At 49.5% G+C, this 21,811-nt stretch overlaps 1 protein-coding gene and 1 non-coding gene across 2 annotated transcripts in view; both read right to left on the bottom strand.

The window, feature by feature from the left end:
* Window positions 1-10,553: 10,553 nt before the first annotated feature.
* Window positions 10,554-10,626, bottom strand: TRNAV-CAC. Its single transcript has one exon. It is a non-coding gene; the product is annotated as a tRNA-Val (tRNA).
* Window positions 10,627-14,599: 3,973 nt separating this feature from the next.
* Window positions 14,600-21,811, bottom strand: part of PIPOX (pipecolic acid oxidase) — a 13,801-nt gene continuing 6,589 nt past the window's right edge. Inside the window, exons 3-8 of the mRNA XM_010861388.1 lie at window positions 18,873-19,086; window positions 18,408-18,590; window positions 17,703-17,855; window positions 17,157-17,315; window positions 16,494-16,569; window positions 14,600-16,201 (exon numbers count right to left, since the gene is read on the bottom strand). Of these exons, the coding sequence (XP_010859690.1) occupies window positions 16,071-16,201; window positions 16,494-16,569; window positions 17,157-17,315; window positions 17,703-17,855; window positions 18,408-18,590; window positions 18,873-19,086 (916 nt within the window). The 3' untranslated portion in view covers window positions 14,600-16,070. The remainder of the gene's footprint in view (window positions 16,202-16,493; window positions 16,570-17,156; window positions 17,316-17,702; window positions 17,856-18,407; window positions 18,591-18,872; window positions 19,087-21,811) is intronic.

Here is a 21,811-nt window from a genome sequence, read left to right on the forward strand (position 1 = left end):
TAAGCATGGGTTCTAGAGCACACAGGCTTAGTTCCCCCACAGCATGTGGAATCATTCCAGACCAGGGATCGAACTGTGTCCCCTGCATTGGCAGGCAGATTCTAACCACTGGACTACCAGGGAGGTTCCAAAGATGACTTTCTGATCAATACTTGGCAGAACTCTCTCTGACCTCCAATCCCATGGGCCATAGGGCAACTTGAATAGGCTGGGTGTGCTGGCTTCTCCACCCTGCTCAATCCCTGCCTGCATGTCCCAATCCACACTTGGTTCTCTTCCTGACAGCTGAAAGACAGCTCATGCAAAAGGACAAGAAACAAATGACCCTCCTCCTTCTCTACCTCTTGTAATATGACCAGTTATAATCCCTGCATGCATATTTACAGCTGGTCAATCAGGCTCTCCTGGTTTGGACAAGTAGGCAAGAAAGGATATCAGACAGGCCTACTGCTGAAGTCAGGCATCTAGAAATGGGCAAGAAAGGGAAAGGGGGGGAAAAGTCATCCCCAAAATGAATGGGAATGAAGTGTGATGTGGCTCTATCTTGAATGAAAGAAACTGCCCTGAAGGTTGAATACGGAAGGCAGTAGAAGTGAAGTTACTGGGTTGTCTTTTTAACTGCTGACTCTTCACGTTCAGTTCTGTCATTCACATCTTTTACTCCTGTGTTCAGCTAGCTTGGTGCATTTTTTCTTCCAAGGAACTAGTGTGACAAAAGTCGACCTACAGGCAAGATCCCAACTCTGCTCACCTACGCTGACTCGGGCCTCTGATTAATTATTGAGAGAAAGTCCCAGCATCAACCTCTGATAGCCTGGCCTGGGGCAGAGGGATCTGTTCAAGTCAAAAAAATACGTATTATTCATCTGCTCATTCATTCAACAGTCAAATATTTCATCACTGCCTGGCTGTCATCTGGACACTGTTCTAAATGCTGGGGCGGGATGAGGTCCTGCCTGCATGAAGTGGATATTCTAGTAGAGGAGTTAGACACGGAAAATATGTACCACACCTCCTAATATGTACAAGCTTTGGGTGAGTACGATAAAGCAACTGCCCACAATGCAGGAGACCTGGGTTCAATCCCTGAGTCAGGAATATCTCCTGGAGAAGGAAATGGCAGCCCACTTCAGTACTCTTGCCTGGAAAATCCTATGGATGGAGGAGCCTGGTAGACTACAATCCATGGGATTGCAAAGAGTCAGACACGAGTGAGCGACTTCACTTTCCTTTTCCTTTTGGGTGAGTAGAAAGGAGTAAAACATAGTGTTTGTCCTCCAGGGACTCATGGATTAGGGCTAGGGCAGACCCCTTTGGAAATAATTACATGAGACAGAAAAGGACAAGTTGTTTTGGGCATGTTATAAGAGAGAGGAGGTTCTGTCACTGAGAGAGGAGGGTCAGGAACTGGGAAGGCTTCTAAAAGGAGCTGGTATTTTGAGCTGGTACTTGAATAAAGGATTGCACTTCCCAAGTGGCACGAGTGGTAAAGAACCTGCCCACCAATGCAGGGGTTGTAAAAGATGCAGGTTCGATCCCTGGGTCAGGAAGATCCCCTGGAGGAGGGCACAGCACCCCACTCCAGTATTCTTGCCTGGAGAAGCCCATGGACACAGGAGCCTGGCAGGCTACAGTCCATAGAGTCGCAAGGAGTTGGACACAACTAAAGCAACTTGGCTCACACGCACTCACGCACTTCTACAGATAGATATTGCTGTACAGGTGTGCTAGGAAGAAAGAACTTAAGCAAAGGCCCTGAGGCAGGGAATGCTAGGTGGTGATAGGGAACTCCACAGGGTGTCCAGGGAAGCTGGACATCACCTCACATGACCAACACTTTGAGATGCAGCAAAGCATCTTGGCCAGTGTGCTGGGCTCCAGACTAGGAAGGGGGCAATTCCCTCCACACCAAACTCCCTAGGGGAGCCCCAGGAGCTGCAAGGCCATCAAAGCCCATCTTCATTCGGGATATGCCTTCTAAGCTCTCTAAGCTCCTGCCCCAACCTGTACACTCACGGTCGCCTTGGTCCCTAAGATGTAAGTGATTCCCACAAAACAGACAGCAAATCTGTCCCTGTGCCAGGCTCAAAGCCACCTCGCTAGATCCTCCTCTGTAATCTCAGACCACCGGGACCGCTCTGACTCCTGGATAAGAGGCATGGGGGCGCCCAAAGCCCTCTGAGGCTCCCCATGGTGCCCAGTCTGTGCGCAGAGAAAACAGCAGCATGTGGTGATTCCCCAACCACCTCCTTTTGTCCTGTGTCCTCTTGGCAGACCTCCCCGTTGTCCTTCCCCCAGGCCCCGCCCCCATGCCTGGTGGCACAGACACTTAGCGATTTGCTCCTTAATTGTCCCCCAGCTAGGCTGCGCAGATGCCGCTCTTTAATCTCTCTTGATAAATGAATCGCGCCGCTCCTTTAATCATATGTTCATATCCAAGCCAATTTGAATCAATTTGGCAGGGAGTATGTTGCAAGAGATGCCATGACTGCTGCTTCCTACCCCCGCGCCCCCCCGCCCCCAGGGCCCTGGAGCCTACGCATCTGCTGTCTTCCCCCTCAGCAAAGAGCCCAAGAGGCTCATCGGGGGAAGGACCTCCTACCTGAGTGATGGGGACTTTTCAAAGTCAATCATTCCTTCCTGTCCTCTAAGCAGGCCCACATGGGACAGGAGGAAGATGGATTCCCAAAGGCCTCAGAAGTGGGAGAGACGGGACGAGTCCACAGCCTTCCCTGGTCACTGAACAAAGCACCCCATTATCACCCCTGGGAGAAAGTGCTGCCTTAAATCTAACCTTTATGCTTTCCGTTCCCCTTTCATTTCCTCTGAGCTGGTTCTCAGGGAAGTTGTAACATTTCATCACCTCTTATATAGCAACCTATTCCAGACCAGCCTATGATAATTTGTCCTTGCCTGCTCCTGCCACTGGCTGCCACCCCAATGCCTTTCATCTTTCCCCAGGAAGTCTTCTTTTCTACATCCTCCGGGCTGGTGGGCTGTCCAGGACATGCTTGGTAATATACCAAGTTCTGCTGCATTTGGGGTTACTGCTCTTCTTCACCTACAGAGTGGTGTTCACAGACCTTCATGAAAACAAAACCAGTGCTAAACTGAACGCTTCTGCCGCCAGCACTGAGACCTTGGAGAAAGGCCTTGACCTCTTGAACCTCAGTTTCTCCATCTGTAAAACACGGTGGAATTACTGGCAAGAAACTTTTGGCTCCTAGGTTCGTACAGAACCCCTCAATGCTGCCAAACAGAACCTCACTCCCACCTCTTCATCACCTGCAATGAGGGGCCAGAGGAACCAACGGGTGGCACTAGTGGGGACTCCAGACCCGCGGGCTGGGGGACAGATGTCTTCGCCCAGCGCGAGGGCTGTCTGGGCTTGGTTCCGTCCAGCAGCCCAGATGTGCCTCCGCGTCCTCTTCATTTCTTTTCCTTTCTAATGGCGGGTTCTGCGCGTCCAGACCAATCAGCGCCCTCCAGTTCACGGTGAACCCGGGCATATTAGCATATTCATATTTGCACCCTCGCTTCAGGAGCTTGAGACCTCTGGCTCCGCCCCGGTCTGGAGGCTCCCCCGCCCCCTTTCCGGAAGCCACGCCCTTTAAAGGGTCAATGCCCTTGAAGGGTTCCAGAAACCTTAAGGACCAGGTTCCCCAGCTCAGCAACACGACAGTACTGTTTCCCGCCCTTTTAAGGGCTCCTGGAAATCCTTGGCGTTAACTGAGGCTGATGTAGCCCAGCCTCACCTGTCAGGAGTGTTGCTGAGGATGAGGAGGGCTCAACCAATATAACCATGGTGAGCACTAACTATGCCCCCAGTGGTTAAGCACTTCATAATCGCACTTAACCTTTGTCACAGCTCCGTAAAGTGTCCTTCGCCTGAGGAAACAGGCTCAGGGAGGGTGACGTCTGTCCTAGCAGAGACCTCAGCTTGGCTCCAGCAACTGGCCAGGCGTCCCCGAGCTACTCTGGCCTTGTCAGAGGATAAAGGGAGAAGCGAGAAAACCAAGAACTGCTGTCACGATCCTCCTCCCAAGTAGCTGTGTGCCTGGTATTCACCAAGGCCTGCCCTTAGGAAGGAAGCACTTTCTGACAATTTGGGGAGGTGAGGGAGGGAGTAGGGTTGGGAAAATGTCAACCTCACATTTGTGTTGCTCCTTACAAGTCTCAGAGCATCCCCCATGTGTGATCACATTTGTGCTTCAAGAACACGGTGCCAACGATGTTCCACATGGCCTGGAATGCATATTTGAATCTCTAGGCACCTCAATCTAATTTCATTCATTACAGTACAATGGAACAATCCATACCATTCTCTGGGATTCCATCTGGGAGGAGTGATTTTCAGAGCAATAGCCATTTTGGAGTTAACAAGGATGCTAGGTTTATTTAGAAGGGATTTTACAGAGAAATCGAGTCTTCTGTAGCGTAAGCTCCAGTGATGGGTCATATACATGAGGGAGATTCCAAAAAGGATGTGTGCTTCGCAATTGAAGTCAGTGACATAAATCTCCCAGAGGAATACTTAAATGTGCATATAGAATTTGCTTTAGATATCAAAAGCCAGCTATGACAGCTTTAAGGGAAAAAAAAACGCAAAAAAGATATTAAGTTTTGACACTACCCAGGCAAATTATATTTGAGATGGTTTAAGAGTCAAAGAGTTTCCACATTTTAATAAATTTTTATATGTTTTGTGCCACATCTATATGATCTGACTAGATTAGAAAAAGAAGCAAATGGATTTGGGGAAGAGAGGACACTAGGGAATTTGAAAGTGGAGAATTAAAAAAAAAAAAAAATCCTGGTATGGGAATACAGCCAGTAGCTTTAGAAATATTACCTCTTTGAAAGACAGGTCAACAACTGATAACCAGGCAAATATAAAACTGTATGTGATGAAATAAGCCTCTTGACTCATATTTAATCCTGGGGACTGGCATCAGCTGCAGGTTGGCATCCTTGCTTAAGGGCTGCTTCTGGCCCCCACTGTCCTCTGGAGAGCAAGGGGGATTGACCCTAGTGAATGGCAGTGCCCTGGAAGGTTGTGCACTAGAAGCACGGGGCCATGACCTGCCTTTGCATGTCCGGCAGCTCATCTGTGGAGGCTGGTCCTTCCAGTGGACCGTATACTGAGCCACTGGGCAGGATTTAATAGCAGAAAAGGAGCTCCTGCTCCCTCAAACTGGCAAAATAAGCCTAGAAAACCAACTCAGTAGTGAGGCACTCTGAAGCTCTGTGAATGGGTTCCTAAGGGAACATGTCCACATGACAAAAGTACATGTGAAAACACAGATAAATATTAGATGAGACTTCTGAAAACTAGAAATAGCTTTATATGGGCACGTGGGATTCTAGATGAAGTCTCTGTGCTTGAAATAAAAGTTTTCATACAATTTCTCTTTTAAGTCAGTACAGATGTGTATGTGTCAGAAACCAAAGAAGGCCCCCAATTAGTCATATTAGTGTGACTCTAAGAGGAGTGTCTTTCCCAGCACTGCATAGATAGAAATAGTAGCTGTGGAGGGTAAACCATGTGGCAAAGCTGCTTAGAAACCGCTTAGCTCCCTTGCTCAGGGAAAGCCATTCTTAAAGCAGCAGGCATCTCTTGGCATGGCTGCGAGTGGAAGCTGGAAGAGGAACAGATTGGAGGGTGGAACTTGAACAGGGTATTTAGGGAAGAGGCGCAGCGAGGGAGGGGTGAGAAGAGCCTCCAGACATAGCCTCCCATGCTGCCTGAAGCCCTGCAGGTGACAGGTTTAGACAAGGAGACACATGTTGATGCAGGGACCAGTGATGGAGTGGGGTGAGGAGAAGCCGAGAATCGAAAAGGTCATTTAGGATATTTGTGTCACAGTTACATATTAAAAAAAAAATCTGTAAGGGTGGACATGACTCAATGGCCAGACTGTGCCTGGTTAATGGATTCCTGCTTCTCATACCTGACTCCATCGAAGAAGGTTTAGCCCCTTAAGGAAAAAGTATTTTCGCTATTTCGGAGTCAAGTGACCGGTGAGTTCTCTGAGAAAAACGAGAAGGTATTGGTTTTAGAAGGGGAAGACTGGGGGGTTCAGACCTCGCAGAAGGTCTGGGATAAGTCTCCTGGGGCTCGGAGGTGATCATCTCCCTCCCTGCCCCCTCTCCTTGCTCCCCAGTAAAAATAAGCTACAAATCTCAGCTTGTTGGGAACAGATGGCCTTGGCTGACGAATAAGCCACCGCAGGCTGCTCCACCTGTTCTCGGGCTGGAATAATCAGCTCGAGACAAACATCGGCGCTGAAATAACTCATGGCAGCGGGTGATGCGCAGGCACAGATTCCAAAAATCTCTTAAATAGACCCCCTCCAACTCTCTCCCTTCCCCAGCCTCTAGAGGCCATCAGGGGAAGGTAATGGAGCGGAGAAGAGAGATAGAGCCCCAAGCTGAGAGCGACGGTGGAGCTGGTGGTTCCGCCGGTGTAAGTGGGGGCGGGGCGGGGGCGGGGCAGGGGCGAGAACGGGGCGGGGCAGGGGCGGGGCGAGGGCAGAGCGGGGACGGGGCGAGGGCAGGGCAGGGCAGGGCAGGGGCGGGGCAGGGGCCAGGGAAATACCTTGCTCCAAGCCAAGGTAAGTTATTTCCCAAGAGCATATGGAGAACGTGGGAATGGTTGGTCCCTGTCAGGGACAAGTGTGAGGAGAGCCAACCTGTCGGGGAAAGTAGAAAACTGAGAATCTGGGATTCTTGTGAATGTGTTCGTTGAAGAAGTGATATGCAAATGAGATCAAGCTACCCACAAATCTCTCAGCAGCTCAGACAGCTCCGCCGGCAGCCGCTTGGGGGTGGCTGCCCAGGGGCCCGTACTTCTGCGCACTGGTGTTCAGCCTCCCCTGTGTTCAGCCTCCCCTCACGTCCTTGATGAAGTCTGCTGGGCTAATGTTGCCTGACAGAGGCAGATGAGCCCGTCGGGAGAGTGACAGCGCTGGGAAGCAATGGTGACGGCTGGTATGAGGCGGGGAGGGCGGCGGGGTTGCTGGCTGAAACTGGGGTCTAGCTCCTGTGGAGTCAGTCAAGAGAGGGCAAGGATTGAGAGAAAAGAGCTGGGTTGATGGCTTGCTCTGGGTGCCTCAGGCACCCTTTGATCCAGCCTCCTGGCCTGATGCTCAGAGTGTAGAGGGGCTCCGAGTCTCCAGAGGTTGTGCTGGCCTGGGGAAAAAGCCAGAGATCTTGGACACCCCAGTGCATCTCTAACTGCCAGATATGGTTCCCCTCAAGTGGTCCCTGTGACTCTGCCTGAAGAATAGGGCTATGGAGAACACAGCTCTTACCTGTCATTTAGGGTCCCACACACATGGTCTCCTTTAAAGCTGGTCATGCCACTGAGGTGGCCCCCATCCTGCTGAGTGCCTGACTCTGGTTCTCACCTTGCTGTATGTTAGAAATGCTCATGGAACTGTTTTTGTTTTGTATATGAAGAGTAAAAAACATAGTATAATGAGCTTTATCTATCAAACAGCTTCAACAGTCATCAACAAGCAATGAATCTTGCTTCATCTAAACCCTTGGATTATTTTAAAGCAGGCCCCAGATATATCATACATTTCCCTCGTGGCTCAGATGGTAAAGAATCTGCTTGCAATGCAGGCGTCTCAGGTTCAATCCCTGGGTTGGGAAGATCCCCTGGAGAAGGAAATGGCTACCCACTCCAGTATTCTTGCCTGGAGAATTCCATGGACAGAGGAACCTGGAGGGCTACAGGCCATGAGATAGAAAAGAATCAGACATTACTGAGTGACTAACACTTTCACTTTCCAGATATATCACTTTGTGACTGAGCTCGTGCACACACACACACACACACACACACACCCATGGAAGATATTTGTTTAGTGTCTCTCCCTTAGAGAAAAAGAAAATGACTCCTTAAAATGTAACCACAATACTCTTATCACACCATTAAAAAGTTATCAGTAATTCCTTAGTACCAAATATCCAATCAATATTTACATTTTCCTGATTGTACATTTTACTAATTATATTAGTTTTATATATTATTTATATGTATAATTTATATATAATTATATGTATATATAAATAAAGTTGTTGCTCAGTCACTCAGTTGTGTCTATCTGCGACCACATGAACTGCAGTACACCAGCCTTCCCTGTCCTTCACTATCTCCCAGAGTTTGCTCAAACTCATGTCCATTGAATCAGTGATGCCATCCAACCATCTCCTCCTCTGTCACCCCCTTCTCCTCCTGCCCTCAGTCTTTCCCATCACTAGGGTCTTTTTCAGTGACTCAGTTCTAAGCATCAGGTGGTGAAATTATCGAAGTTTCAGCTTCAGTATCAGTCCTTCCAATGAATATTCAGGGTTGATTTCCTTTAGGATTGACTTGTTTGATCTCCTTGCTGTCCAAGGGACTCTCAAGAATCTTCTCTAGCACCACAATTCGAAAGCATCAATTCTTCAACACTCAGCTTTCTTTATGGTCCAAATCTCACATTCATACGTGACTACTAGAAAAATCAGGATTCAAACAACATTGAGGAGCTTTTTAAGAACTAGACCTGTGCCCAGAGCCTTTTCTCTTGGGGATTCTGATTTAATTGGCCTTGGGTGGGGCCCAAACATCATATTTTTTAAAGCTCTCTTGATGGTTTTAATGTGCAGCCAGGAAACCCCTTACCAGTTTCCTGCCAATTCCTTCTCATCCAGGCTATTAAATGCTTCTCCCACCTCCAGCCAATAGACCAGAGCAGTTGGCATTCACATGCCTAACCTGGAGGTGTGTCTTTTCTAGGCTCCTCTTTCCAGGTGGGCTCCAACTCTCAACGGACACGAGAATTCCTTTTCTCTACTGATTCACGTACCATGTAGACCTGTTCCTACCACTTTCTCTCCTAATATGCCTGGTGTCTGTTCTTGCCTTGCAAGCATAGCAGATTTTTGTGTGTGTGTGAAAATAGCAAAATTCCTGCCTCAGGAAAAAGTGAGAACTTCCCTGGGGGCAGTTCTCATTTGGCTGCTCAAGTGGCTCCTTGCTGCATTGGAGCTGAGAGAGAAGCCTGCTGGGGGCTTGGCAGCAGATGTAAGGGAAACTGGGGACTGAGTAGGACTTGAACCCAGCACTTTTGGGGGAGTCTAAGAAACCTTTCTGTCCCGAAGATGTTGGCCCCAGGAGCATTTTAGAGAATTATGCCCACGTCCCTATTCGTAGAGTCTGCCTGCCTCTGCTCACCCACCCTGCCCCTCCACTCTGCACCGCCTTTCAGATTTCTTCCTCCCTCCTGTGTCCCCCTGCTCCATGCCTCACTGACTGTTGGTGAAACAAACCTAGTCTAAAATAATGAGCAATCAACTACCCTGATGCTTGGGGCAGGCTGGGCAGGGGCAGGGGGGAAGGGGTAGGGAGCTGAATCATTTATAAAGCCTAATAAAGATGCAGATGAACACGCTGACTTGGAGCCCCAGAGCTGGGCTTATTCATTATTCAAAGTTATGTAAATGCCACTGGGTCCTGCATGTTAGAATCCTGCCCCTTGTCCTCGCTGCTTCTTCCTGCCTGACAGAACCAGCCCGCCTTCTGCCTCCCCTTTCCCCTCAGGAGCTTACATTCATTTGCCCTGCCCAGAATCCCATTTCAGACTCTACCTGCTTTCTAGCCACAAGTCTTCCTGAGGCTTGTTGGGAGGTCCTGGCCTTCAGGCAAGATTGTGTGTGTGCTCAGTCACTCAGACGTGTCTGACTCTTTGCAACTCCATGGACAATAGCCTGTCAGGCGTTTCTGTCCATGGAATTTTCCAGGCAAGAATACTGGAGTGTGTTGCCATTTCTTGCTCCAGGGGATCTTCCCAACCCAGGGATTGAACCCATGTCTCCTAAGTCTCCTGCGTTGGCAGATGGGTTCTTCACCACTGAACCCCCTGGGAAGCCCATCAGGTCAGACTGCTGCTGCTGCTGCTGCTAAGTCGCTTCAGTCGTGTCCGACTGTGTGCGACCCCAGAGACAGCAGCCCACCAGGCTCCCCTGTCCCTGGGATTCTCCAGGCAAGAACACTGGACTGGGTTGCCATTTCCTTCTCCAGTGCATGAAAGTGAAAAATGAAAGTGAACTCGCTCAGTCGTGTCCGACTCTAGCGACTCCATGGACTGCAGCCTACCAGGCTCCTCCGTCCATGGGATTTTCTAGGCAAAAATATTGGAGTGGGGTGCCATTGCCTTCTCCACAGGTAAGACTATACAGGCCCAAATAGATGGACTTCTTATTTATAAAGATTTCCAAGGAAAGAACACCCTAAGAGTGCTTATATACATGTTTTAATATCTCACAAATCTGTTTACTTAGTGATTGGGTGGATTTCCTGAGGTCTAACCTAAATCCCTCTTGCTGCAAGGAAGAGGAAGCCCATCATTGAAATAGAATATCCAATAGCCAAATTCTCTTCACTCACTCTTTTAGAAAAAAAGAAATTATTTAACTGCGCCGGGTCTTAGTTGGTACACATGGGATCTTCAATCTTTGTTGTGGTATGCAAACTCTTAGTTTCGGCCTGTTGGATCTAGTTCTCTGACCAGGGATTGAACCTGGGCCCCCTGCATTGTGAGAACAGAGTCTTAACCACTGGACCACCAGGGAAGTCTTTTAATCACTCTTTTGAGAAGTAAAATGCAAGCATCAAGTCACTCCAGCCTATTGTCCCTGCATTAACTCATCCTTGTTGCCTCCTCTTACCTTTCTATTTTTGTTTGTTGTTTAGTTGAGGCGTCCTGCACAGGGTGCTACTGGAGGTTGGGTGATGCCGTGTCTTGTATTCAAGTGGCTTCTTTTGTGTGAGTTCTCAGTATTTGATACTCCCTAGGGTTAGTTCTCCGGAGAAGGCAATGGCATCCCACTCCAGTACTCTTGCCTGGAAAATCCCATGGACAGAGGAGCCTGGTAGGCTGCAGTCCATAGGGTCGCTAGGAGTCGGACACGACTGAGCGACTTCACTTTCACTTTCATGCATTGGAGAAGGAAATGGCAACCCACTCCAGTGTTCTTACCAGGAGAATCCCAGGGATGGGGAAGCCTGGCGGGCTGCCATCTCTGGGGTCGCACAGAGTCGGACACGACTGAAGCGACTTAGCAGCAGCAGCAGCAGGGTTAGTTCTCTGGTAGTCTAGGGTCTTGGAGGCAGTGCTCCCACTCCAAAGGCTCAGGGCTTGATCTCGAGTTTTGCGTGGTTCTATATATTCTTTTTCACTGTTCAGGCACTCCTGTCCACTCTCAGCTGGTCTTCTGCATGCACTTCTGTGTCTGAAGGTGTATTCCTGATGTATCCATGGCGAGAGAGGCACTCCGTGTCCACCTACTCCTCCGCCATCTTGTTCTCCTGCTTACCTTTCTAAACAGGTGACCCTCATTCCGAATTAGAACCACACGCCTTAAGACCTAAACCTGTCGTGGTTTAAAACCCAACCAAACTCCGATTAGGTTTTCACTTGTATCAGCTACACCACATACCTTCTCTTTTCCACATTGGCACTACTAATTTGTGCCACACAGTTGCCTAGGTCTCAGGACTCAGATTACTTTCCCCTGACTCTCCTCTGTTCCAATCTTTCCTTTTTCCCCCATCACCTCCTCATTTTTCAGATGGTGAGGCTGAGAGATGAAGAATTGGGTCAGAGTCGCAATGGCATCGATTGCCTGTGCTTTCCCTTCTTTTCTGGACTGCCTCTCCTCCCTCCCCACCCCCAATCTATTTTTAGCCTGCCTCTGTTTGCCTTAGTCTGGTTGGCAACCATGCCGGCCTCTTTCTCTTTGCTGCCCTTATCTCTCCCCTGCAGCTCATGTGGACCCCAGTTGCCCTTCCAGAGGTCTCTTCCTGCCTGCCCAATTTATTTTGATTTTCTCCCATCTTGAAGATAGGCAGGGTTTCTGCCTGAAAGTGGATGCCTGGCCACGCTCAAGCAGAAGGGAGGCAGGGAGATAATGCTGGCAGGTCTGCTTGGCAAATCCTTCAGTGTTACTAAAACCCTCAAGTTGGTCCTCTGAGCCCATTTGCAAGGGCTAGTCCTCTACTCCATAGCCATAGACTCTGTTCCCTGCACCCTCTCCTCCCCTCTGTGACCCCAGCCCACCCGCCATGAGAGATGCTCAGTTCCTCCCACTTGGGCTGTGTGCACATCCCTGCAGGTCCTCGCCTGCCTCCCTGGCCTGCGTGTTACCAGCCTCCTCTTATCCAATTCCTGCTTCTCTCCACTCTGCCCTGACCTCACCCCTCCCACACATACCCGCATGCCCCTGCCCCCGCCCCCGCCTGCACTGTTTCTAGGACACCCTGGCTCATTCGTAAAGGGCCTTCGCCAGCTCAGGCAGGGCTTGTCAGCATCCTCCACTTGTCCTTTCTCAGCCTCCTCTAGACACTGGTCCCCTCCTTTTGCTGTCACCAGCAAGCTGAATAAGACTGGATATTTTGGAAGGGGAGCTGCAGCAGCTGGCTGGGGGAGGAAGGTGGCCCTGAGAGAAGCAGAGGCAGAGGGAGTGGAGGGCAGCCGTGGAACAAGAAGGAGAGAGCGAGCCCCAGAATCCTTTCTCCCCAACTTTGCTGGCTGGGGAGCTGGCAGGATCTTCCCCTGATCCCTGTCTGTACCTCATTTCTGTCTTAGTAATAACACAATACCTTGCTTTACAATTCACCATGTGCTCTTACAGACATCCTGGTATCTGCCTGGCGCACTGCCTCTCCTCCAAGTCTGCTCAATGAGTCTCACCCTGACCACCATCCAAAAGGGCAACCCTTCCCCCAGCATTCTCTGTCTTCCGCACTCTGCTCTGTTTTTCCCCCAACGCACTTGTCACCATCTAATGTACAATACAATTTATTTATGCGTATTATTTACATGGGCTTCCCAGGAGGCTCAGTGGTAAAAGAATCCGCCTGCCAATGCCGGAGATGTAAGAGACGTGGGTTTGATCCCTGGGTGGGGAAGATCCCCTAGAGAAGGAAATGGCAACCCACTCCCATGCTTGCCTAGAACATTCAATGGACAGAAGGGCCTAGAGGGTGGAGTCCATGGAGTCGAGAAGAGTTGCACATGACTGAGCGCGAGCACAAGCATGAAAGCATCAGCTACATGTCTGCTCCTCACTGGGCTGTAAACACCACAAGAGTAAGATTGCCATAGATTGTTTTATTCATAGATACATCCACCATGCCTAGCACAGTGCCTAGCACAGAACAGAAGCTACAAATATTTGTGTGTTGAATGAATGACCTTATTGGATCCTCACACACTCCTTTAGAGTTGGTCAGTATTATTATCCCCTTTTTAAAAATTTTTATTTATTATCTTATTTTTGGTTGTGCTGGGTCTTCATTGCTGTGTGAACGAAGTTGTGGTGAGTGGGGGCTACTCTTTGTTGTGGTGCATGGAGTTCTCATGGCAGTGGTTTCTCTTGTTGCAGAGCACATGTTCTTGGCACACAGGCTTCAGTGGTTGCAGCGTGTGGGTTCTAGAGCATGGGCTTAGTTGCCTCCATGGCATGCGGAATCTTCCTGGACCAGGAATCAAACCCTTGCCCCTGCATTGGCAGGTAGATTCTTATCCACGGGACCCCCAGGGAAGTCCCCCACTTTTTAAAATTGTGGTAAAATATACATAACATACAATATACTATCTTAACCATTTTAAAAAAGTCTTTATTTGGCTGCATCAGGTCTTAGTTGCAGCATGCAGAATCTTTTAGTTGCCGCATGCAAACTCTTAGTTGCGGCAAGCAGTATCTAGTTCCCTAACCAAGGATCGAACCCAGGCCCCCTGCACTGGGGAGCTTGGAGTCTTAGCCACTGGACCACTAGGGAAGTCCGCTATCTTAACCATGTTAAGTGTACAGTTGAGTGGCATTTAAATACGCTCACAGTCTTATACAAACATCACCATCATCCGTCTTCAGAACTTTTTCATCTTCCCAAACTGAAGCTCTGTGCTCATTAAACAATAACTCCTTATTCCTCTCTCTGCTGCTGCTGCTGCTACTAAGTCGCTTCCATAGATGGCAGCCCACTAGGCTCCTCTGTCCCTGGGATTCTCCAGGCAAGAACACTGGAGTGGGTTGCCATTTCCTTCTCCAATGCATGAAAGTGAAAAGTGAAAGTGAACTCGCTCAGTCGTGCCCGACTCTTAGCGAACCCATGGACTGCAGCCCACCAGGCTCCTTCATCCATGGGATTTTCCAGGCAAGAGTACTGGAGTGGGGTGCCATTGCCTTCTCCATTCCTCTCTCTAGCCCCTGGCAACCACCATTCCACCTTCTGTTTCTGTTAATTTGACTACTCTAAGTAGCTCACAAGTTTCCCAAGAGGTACTAGTGGTAAGGAACCCACCTGCCAATGCAGGAGACACGAGAGACTCGGGTTTGATCTCTGGATTAAGAAGATCCCCTAAAGGAGGGCATGGCAACCCACTCCAGTATTCTTGCATGAACAATCCCATGGACAGTGGAGCCTGGCGGGCTACAGTCCATAGGGTCGCAGAGTCAGACATGACTGAAGCGACTGAGCACACAACACACACACACACACACACACACACACACAGCTCACACAAATGGAAACACACACTACTTGTCCTTTTATGTCTGGATGATTTTATTCAGCATTATGTCTTCAAGATTGATCCATGAGATGTAATATTCCCATTTTACAGATATGATTATCCTCCCCCGCCCCTTTACAGAGGCTGTGGCTCAGGGAACCAAATGAGAGCACCCAAAATGCAGAGTTGAAATGGTGTTTCATTCCAACTGGCTAGCTTTTATAATTCCCAGGACAAATCAGCATTAATCCATGTGCCTAGGCCTATGCGGCAATTGAAGACTAATTTCCTCTGTGTTGTTTTTCCTTTGAGAATATTTTTACTCTTTTTCTCATTTCCCACTCCTCCCCCCTCAGGGATTCCTCTGAACATTTCCAGCCCACCCAGTCCCAGTTTTTTTTTTTTTTTTTCTCCCCAGAGCTCATTAACTCCTATTCTTTTGGGTCCAAGGGGCCCCTGTCTGGAGATGCTCCTGCTTCGGTTTCATCTGAATGCGCTCAGCCTTGCTTGAGTCTCTGTTTACACCTCTCACCCCTCCACCCACCCTGGGGCAGTTATGAGCCTGTTTCCTTCCAAAGCAATTAGTGCAAGGAGGCCAGCCGACTCGGTGTTAATGCTGTTTCATTAAGTGGGAGCAATCCTAATGATAATAAAATGGCACATTTAACATTCAAACATTGAACAGGGTTTCTGAGCGAGTGTGTCTCTCTCTTCCTTTCTGGTAGAACAGCTCCATCTTCATAAAGACCTGACAATACACCTTAATGAGAGACTGGGGAGCCGAGCGTCTTTATGAGAGGAGAGAACCAGACAAAGAATCCAGAGAAAGAGGGTGTGGTGCGTTGAGGGGATAAAGACCCTAAGGAGTCCTGGGGTAATGGATTCTGTGGTGCTAATTCAGACAATTAAATTCTGTAAGAAATAAGGTCACATGGAATATAAAGCCCGCCACAGGCTTTCATGCAAGGCAGTCATTTACTTATCTGTTTGTTCAACACATTTTTTTTTTTCAACAAACATTTGCTGTGCACCCACGACGAGCCACATTTTGTGGGGGTTCGTGATAGAGGATGGCTCTAGTTTTATGAAAAGGAGCTCCAAGGGCATGAATGGTCTACAGACTATCTTGTTTACCCTCCCCTAGGCAACTTTCATCAGATCTATCCAAAATTCAACAAATGCCCCAGTGAAGAGAATTTTAATAGTTGTTTTGGTCTCCTGAGCCGGTCCTTATGCCCCTTCCTTACTGAGACATCCACCTCCAAGTTCCTTGGCACTCTGTGATTGTAGAATATCTGATTGAACTGAAGCAAAAAAGTGGTGTGTGATTGGGGAGTTGGCCAGAGAAAGAAGGTACGTTCAATCAGCCAGTGTTTATGGGGGACTGAAGAGAGTCACGAGGAAAGGATAGCCTCCCACAGCCTTTTTCTTCCTCTTACATGTCTTTCCCAGCTTTATTTCCAACTCCTGGGCACAGAAGGGGAGCTGCTGGCCAGGGGGTCAAAGGTGGGCTTTGCCCAGGCTGGGAAAGCGGCTGATTCGAAAAGGTGTCAAGTCATAGGATGGCGTTAATTTCATGCTTAATTCGTACAGGATCTTCCCCACGACGGGGGACAACTTGAACCCATGCCCTAGGGAAAGGAGAACAGGTGGTCAGGCATCCTCATAGACAGGGTTGGGCTCCCTGGAAGTCCCCTACACAGTCCCCAGACAGGGTTTACCTTCCCACCGGTCGCACCCCAAAGGCAGAAGTTGCCTCCCACCATGAGCACCCCTTATTCTCTGATAGCCCCGTTCAGCCCCCTTATACACGCACAATCTGGACTTTGGCCCTCCTCTATCAGCTTAAAGCATGAAAAACACCATTCTGTCCTGCACCGAGGTCAGCTTTAAGGCACCCCATCTTCCCTCGCTCAGGCTCACCAGAGAATCCAGCACCAATGACAATGTTGTCGTACTTTGGGTGTCTATCAAGAATGAAGTGCCCATCGGGGGTGTTCTAGAAAGAAACAATCACACCTGTGTCCTTTGAGGATAGAGGGAGGAAGAAGAGCTGCAGGCTCAGAAGGGAGGAGACTCGGCTGGATTTCTTTCCAGAAAGAATGGGAACAGGACACAGGCGTGCTTTCTGCATGCCAGTGCCCTGGGGTACGCAGGTCTTGATCATTTGTCCATCTGTCTCTTCTCATACAGAGCTATGAACACAGTAGGTGCTCAGTTAATGTGTGTAAACTAACTTCAGCCAAGACGCCTCGGGCCCTGGTGACATCTGTCTCTTCTCTTTGTCCCCAAGGCCTGCTCAACTAGAACATCTTGCCAAAAACTCTTTTAGAGTTCTTCTGGGAAACATAGTGAAGGACTGCCAGACGTAAGCCTAGTTTCCTAATGAAAAGGAATATGAATAACCTCTAATGGGCCCTCTCGGGTGGAGGCGAGACGACCCTCAGAAATAAGCTCATTTGTTTCAAGTCACATTCTATGTCAGGGGTCAGGCCGAGTCTGGCCCAAGCTGCGCAAGGCTGGTCTGCGCCATCGCCCTGCTCCCAGGGCCGCGGGAGGGCCTGGCCCGGCTGCCCACACACTTACCGTGTACATGCAATGCTCCATCACAGCAGGCTCGGGCTGCAGGTCAGGTAAGTGATCTCTGACAAAACCGCTCAGGATGTGGACATCTTGGATGTCTGAGAAAGCTGCTGGGCAGTCCCGCTCCTCGGGATCTGCATTGTTGCCGTGGTGATAGCAGACCTGGCTCCCAATCAGAGCGGTTTGAGCTGGGAGGCCCCGGCTTCCTGCACACCACCCCCAGCCCGGCAGGAGATGGGGGGGCCAGGTTGTACACAGGAGACACCCCAGCCATCACCCCAGCCTTCCGCACTCCTGTCAGATGCTTTTTGTTGCCATACAAGGTTGCCTAGCCCTCCGATCCCCTGCTAACCCTCTGTTTGCAAAGGAAGGGCTCCTTTTGCTGGGCCCCAGGACAGCTGGGAGTCTCGTGCGGCACATACTGAATGGTGAAGTTGGTTCCTGCTGCTGCTCACTGGGGTCCGAGGGAGCTCATTGAGAGGGAAGTTAGGGTAGCCGCCCCAAATCTGCATGGGACCCTGTTAGCCTTCTCTGGGCTTCTCCCCTCACCTTCATCAGCCCTGGGTACTCTCTGGAGGGCAGCCCGTAGATGTGGTGAGGAGCCAGGCTGAGGCCCAGGCCCATGAAACATGGAAAGGCCTGGGACACACTGTAGCTTCCAGGAACCTTCTCTTGCCAGTAACACACGTTGATCCGCAGGGTCTTGGAGCAGGAAGAGAAAGTGGGAAATGAAAAGGAGAGCATTCTGGGGTCCTCCAGATGCCCTGCTCAACTCACCCATCTTTGTTGCACTCAGTTCTCGTGTCATTTACATGTGATATTATGTTGTGTGCGTGTGTGCTAAGTTGTTTCAGTCGTGTCCGACTCTGTGACCCCATGGACCATAGCCCCCCAGGATTCTCTGTCCATGGGATTCTCCAGGCAAGAATATTGGAGTGGGTTGCCATTTCCTTCCCTAGGGAATCTTTCCAACCCAGGGATCAAACCTGCATCTCCTGAGTCTTCTGCATTGGTAGGCTGATTCTTTACCACTGCACCACCTGGGAAGTCCCAAGGCCTTTATATATATCATTTAATTTAATTCTCCAACAGCCCTAGTCCCCATTTTACAGGCTATACAATTGAGGTTCAGTGAGGTGAATGAACTTGCCCAAAGTCATCCACTAACACATGGCAGGTGGCAGATTCAAGCTCAAGTCCCTCTAGGTCCAACTTTTCTTAAGCACAGCCTCCCAGGCTTCCAGGTCCCTTTACCTGGAGAGGTAGCTCAGCTCCCAAGGGACGGAGGAGCCGGTTGGTCCAAGGACCTGCCGTGATGATCAAGCTCTTGGCTTGGTAGCTCCTGGAGGTAGTTTTCACCGTGACTGGTAGCCCTGGTTTTATCTCCACTACCTTCTCTCCATCATGCACTATGCCACCTAGCTGTCGAATTGCATCCTGAAAGGGCAGAACAGGGAAGGAAGAATCAGTTTTATATGTGGTTCACCCTGGTGGACAAAGAATCCTTCACTGAGGGCAGAAAAGAGAGGGCAGACTCTAGACCTCCTCACCCATATTGTCCAGGCCTAATAGGATATCTAAAATCGCCCTGCCCCCATAGTCAAGACTAGAAGCAGCAGGGCAAAGGCGCTCATCCGGCCGGAGGTCAGGGGATGGCTGATGGGGACCCAGGATGCCCAGAGCAGGAGCTGTGTGGCGCCTAACGATGCACCATGTCACCTGGAGGGCTCTGAGTGCCTTGTCGGCATAGAGAACTCCTCCGGACACCTCCAAGAGCCCCACTTCTCCCCTGGCCAACCGAATATTGGGGAAACGTTGCTTCAGTTCCTCAGATGAAAGACACTGGTGCTCCACTCCCTGCCTCGACAAAGTAGCCTGGATTATCTTTAATTCTGGATTCTCCTTCATTCCCAGCAGCAGTAGTCCAGTCTGCCTGTTAAAAAGAAAAAAAGAGCCCTACGTGAGAGTTTGTGCCTGGGCCCTTCCTTCTCTGTCATTCTTCAGCAAGGGTCCGGGGCCAGGCATCAGGGAAGTCCTGGCCTCACATTCAGAAAGCAGGCAGAGACACCTCTGTTCCGTTGTGAGGGTCCCAGTGTTGAGCTGGTGTCCAGCCCGTCCCTCAGTCTGCCCTTGGCGATCACTATGGGTTTGCTTGTCCCTCCATCTTCCCTCCTCAGGATCCACCCTGCCCTTGAGGACAGAGATCCTAAGTCCTCTTTTACTGTCACACCTAGAAGGTGGTAAAGTTTGAATGAATTTGATAAGATTTCTTCCCCTCCCTCCAGTTCCCTGACCCTACTCACTGTTTTGATCTCTGTTCTTCAGAGATCAAGGGGACAACAGAGGATGAGATGGTTGGATGGCATCACCGACTCAATGGACTTGAGTTTGAGCAAGCTCTGGGAGATGGTGAAGGACAGGGAAGCCTGGTGTGCTGCAGTCCATGGGGTCTCAAAGAGTTGGACACAATTGAGCAGCTGAACAACAACAACTTTATCTCTTTTCCCTTCCCCAACCCCTTGCTGTTTCTTTTCACTGTCCCTTTTCCGTGGCGTATCATGGTTTATCCCTTCCTGTGTGTCTATCTCTTGGTTCCTTCTCAGGCTGCTTGTTTTGTGGAAAGGGTCCTAAGTTGGGGGTTCTGGCTCTAGGTCCAGTCCTGGCATCCTCTCTGTGACCTTGCTCTGATTGCTCGCTGAGCCAACCCCCAGATTCCTCCTCTGTAATGCATGGCTGTTGGACTGTCAGAGGTTTCACATCAGAGAGGGTGTAGAAGTGGCCTGGATCTTTTTTTTTTTTTTTGCTTGTCATAATACCTGGGGGTTGCCACTAACATTTGGTGGGCAGGGGCCAGGGATATTAAACCTGAAAAGTTCAGGAAAATCCCACCCAAATGCCAATAGTGCCCTCATGCAGAAACCCCAGTAGACAGCCTCTTAGGGCTCCAGGAATTAATTCAGTGATTTGGTGATTGTGTTTCTCCCTGTACATCCCTGTATGCTTCTTACTCTGAGTGAAAGCCGTTTCTGTTTAATGCTTTCCACCTCTCTGTCACCAGAGATCAGAGCTGCCTTTTTGTGGAAACTGATAAAAACAATAGAAGGGTCACTTTGGCCCTTGGGACCACTCCTGTAGTCCCTCTCGGTTCCAGCAGCCACAGTGACAAGCATCAGCCTGACACATCCCCCAGGTACTGTATATAAAGCTCGTAATAGCCTATAATGGAGTCTCATGGATATTACATGCTTCCAAATCCCACATTATCTGGTTGGGGGGATTAAAGAGAAGATTGGGAGGGGGTAGGGACACAGCGGGCCCTGGGGCCGGTGTCAGTACACAGAGCCTCGCAGTGTGCCCAATCCATTTGCCATGGCCCCCACCTACTCAGCATCCACCACTGATGAGAAAGCACTGAGCGCCTCTGCCTCTTCAAAGCTCGGCAGAGGGAAGATGCTGTAGAAATCCCCACCTGTCAGCAGACAGTCCTTTTCCTGTGGCCCCAGAAGGACTTCAGATTGGGTTTCAGGTAATGAAAACTCGCCTAGTAAACTCCTTGGTCAACAAGAAAAAGAAGCCACCCAAGCACACGTTCTTGAGCCCTTTGTACCCCATGAAGCTGTGGCTGGCTACAATTCTGCTCAAGTCCTGGCTTCATTCTCACCTGAGCAGTCATAATATCAGATCCCTGACCCGGAAATTCCCGAGCAGCATATTTTAACCTCTGCCTGCAACGTACCAGCCTTGGTCTCTCGTATATTCTGAGATTTACTTTCCCTTCATTTTACCCTCCTTTTCTTCCTCCCTTCTTGCCTTCCTTTCTTTTTTCCTTCCTTCCTTCCTTGAAATAAGAACTCCTCTTACAGGAATGTACTGCATGGAGGAAATGAACTCATGCCAAGGCAACGGGCAAAGCTGTCAAATTATGAAATACTGAGTGATGTTCTAATTCCCAAGCCGTCCTGTAGTGGCTGAAGCGGGAGCACCCCATCCCTAGGAGTAATCAGCGAGCTGATTCTGCCGGTGAATGTAATTGTGCCGATTGTAATCATTTTGCTCCAGCTCTCTGCCCCTGTGGCATTTATTTCTTAGCCCAGATATTGATCTAACAGTGGGAAATTTTCCGTCTGAATTTGTGGTGCCGGACCCTCCCCTAGTCCGAAGATGCGTTTGGGAAATTCTCATTTTCCGTGGATCACAGCTGAGCTATTTGGCCCGAGGGAAACCATGCACTGCTGGAGAAATGCCTTGGATTGGAGAAAGATTTTTTGACCATTATGAGCAAATCGGAAATAAATGTAAAACACTGCCTGGAAATGCAAAGGCCTGTCATTATGGGAGATAGGTGAGAGTCTCCTGTGGGAAATGTTTAGAGAATTGGAAATCAGTCAATCAAAACCGGGATTGGAGAACGGGCTTTTTCTTCCCCAGTATGAAGATAGATGACTTCCACGGGCAGATTGAAAATCATTTAAGTGCTTATTTTCTTAATGGCTTTTCCTAGATCCCAATAAACAGTCTGCTCATTCTGCATCAATTTCTCACCCCCATGCTCTGGACCTCCCTTTTCTCTTTTTCTGCTCAGACCCTGGCTACCAAGTTTGGGGAGGAAGAGGGTGAGAAGGGACAAAGATCTCACAGCCCACACCCCCCCCCCCCCC

The sequence above is a fragment of the Bison bison genome, unplaced genomic scaffold (genome assembly GCF_000754665.1).
Source record: "Bison bison bison isolate TAMUID 2011002044 unplaced genomic scaffold, Bison_UMD1.0 scf7180017864472, whole genome shotgun sequence".
Taxonomy (NCBI): Eukaryota; Metazoa; Chordata; class Mammalia; order Artiodactyla; family Bovidae; genus Bison; species Bison bison.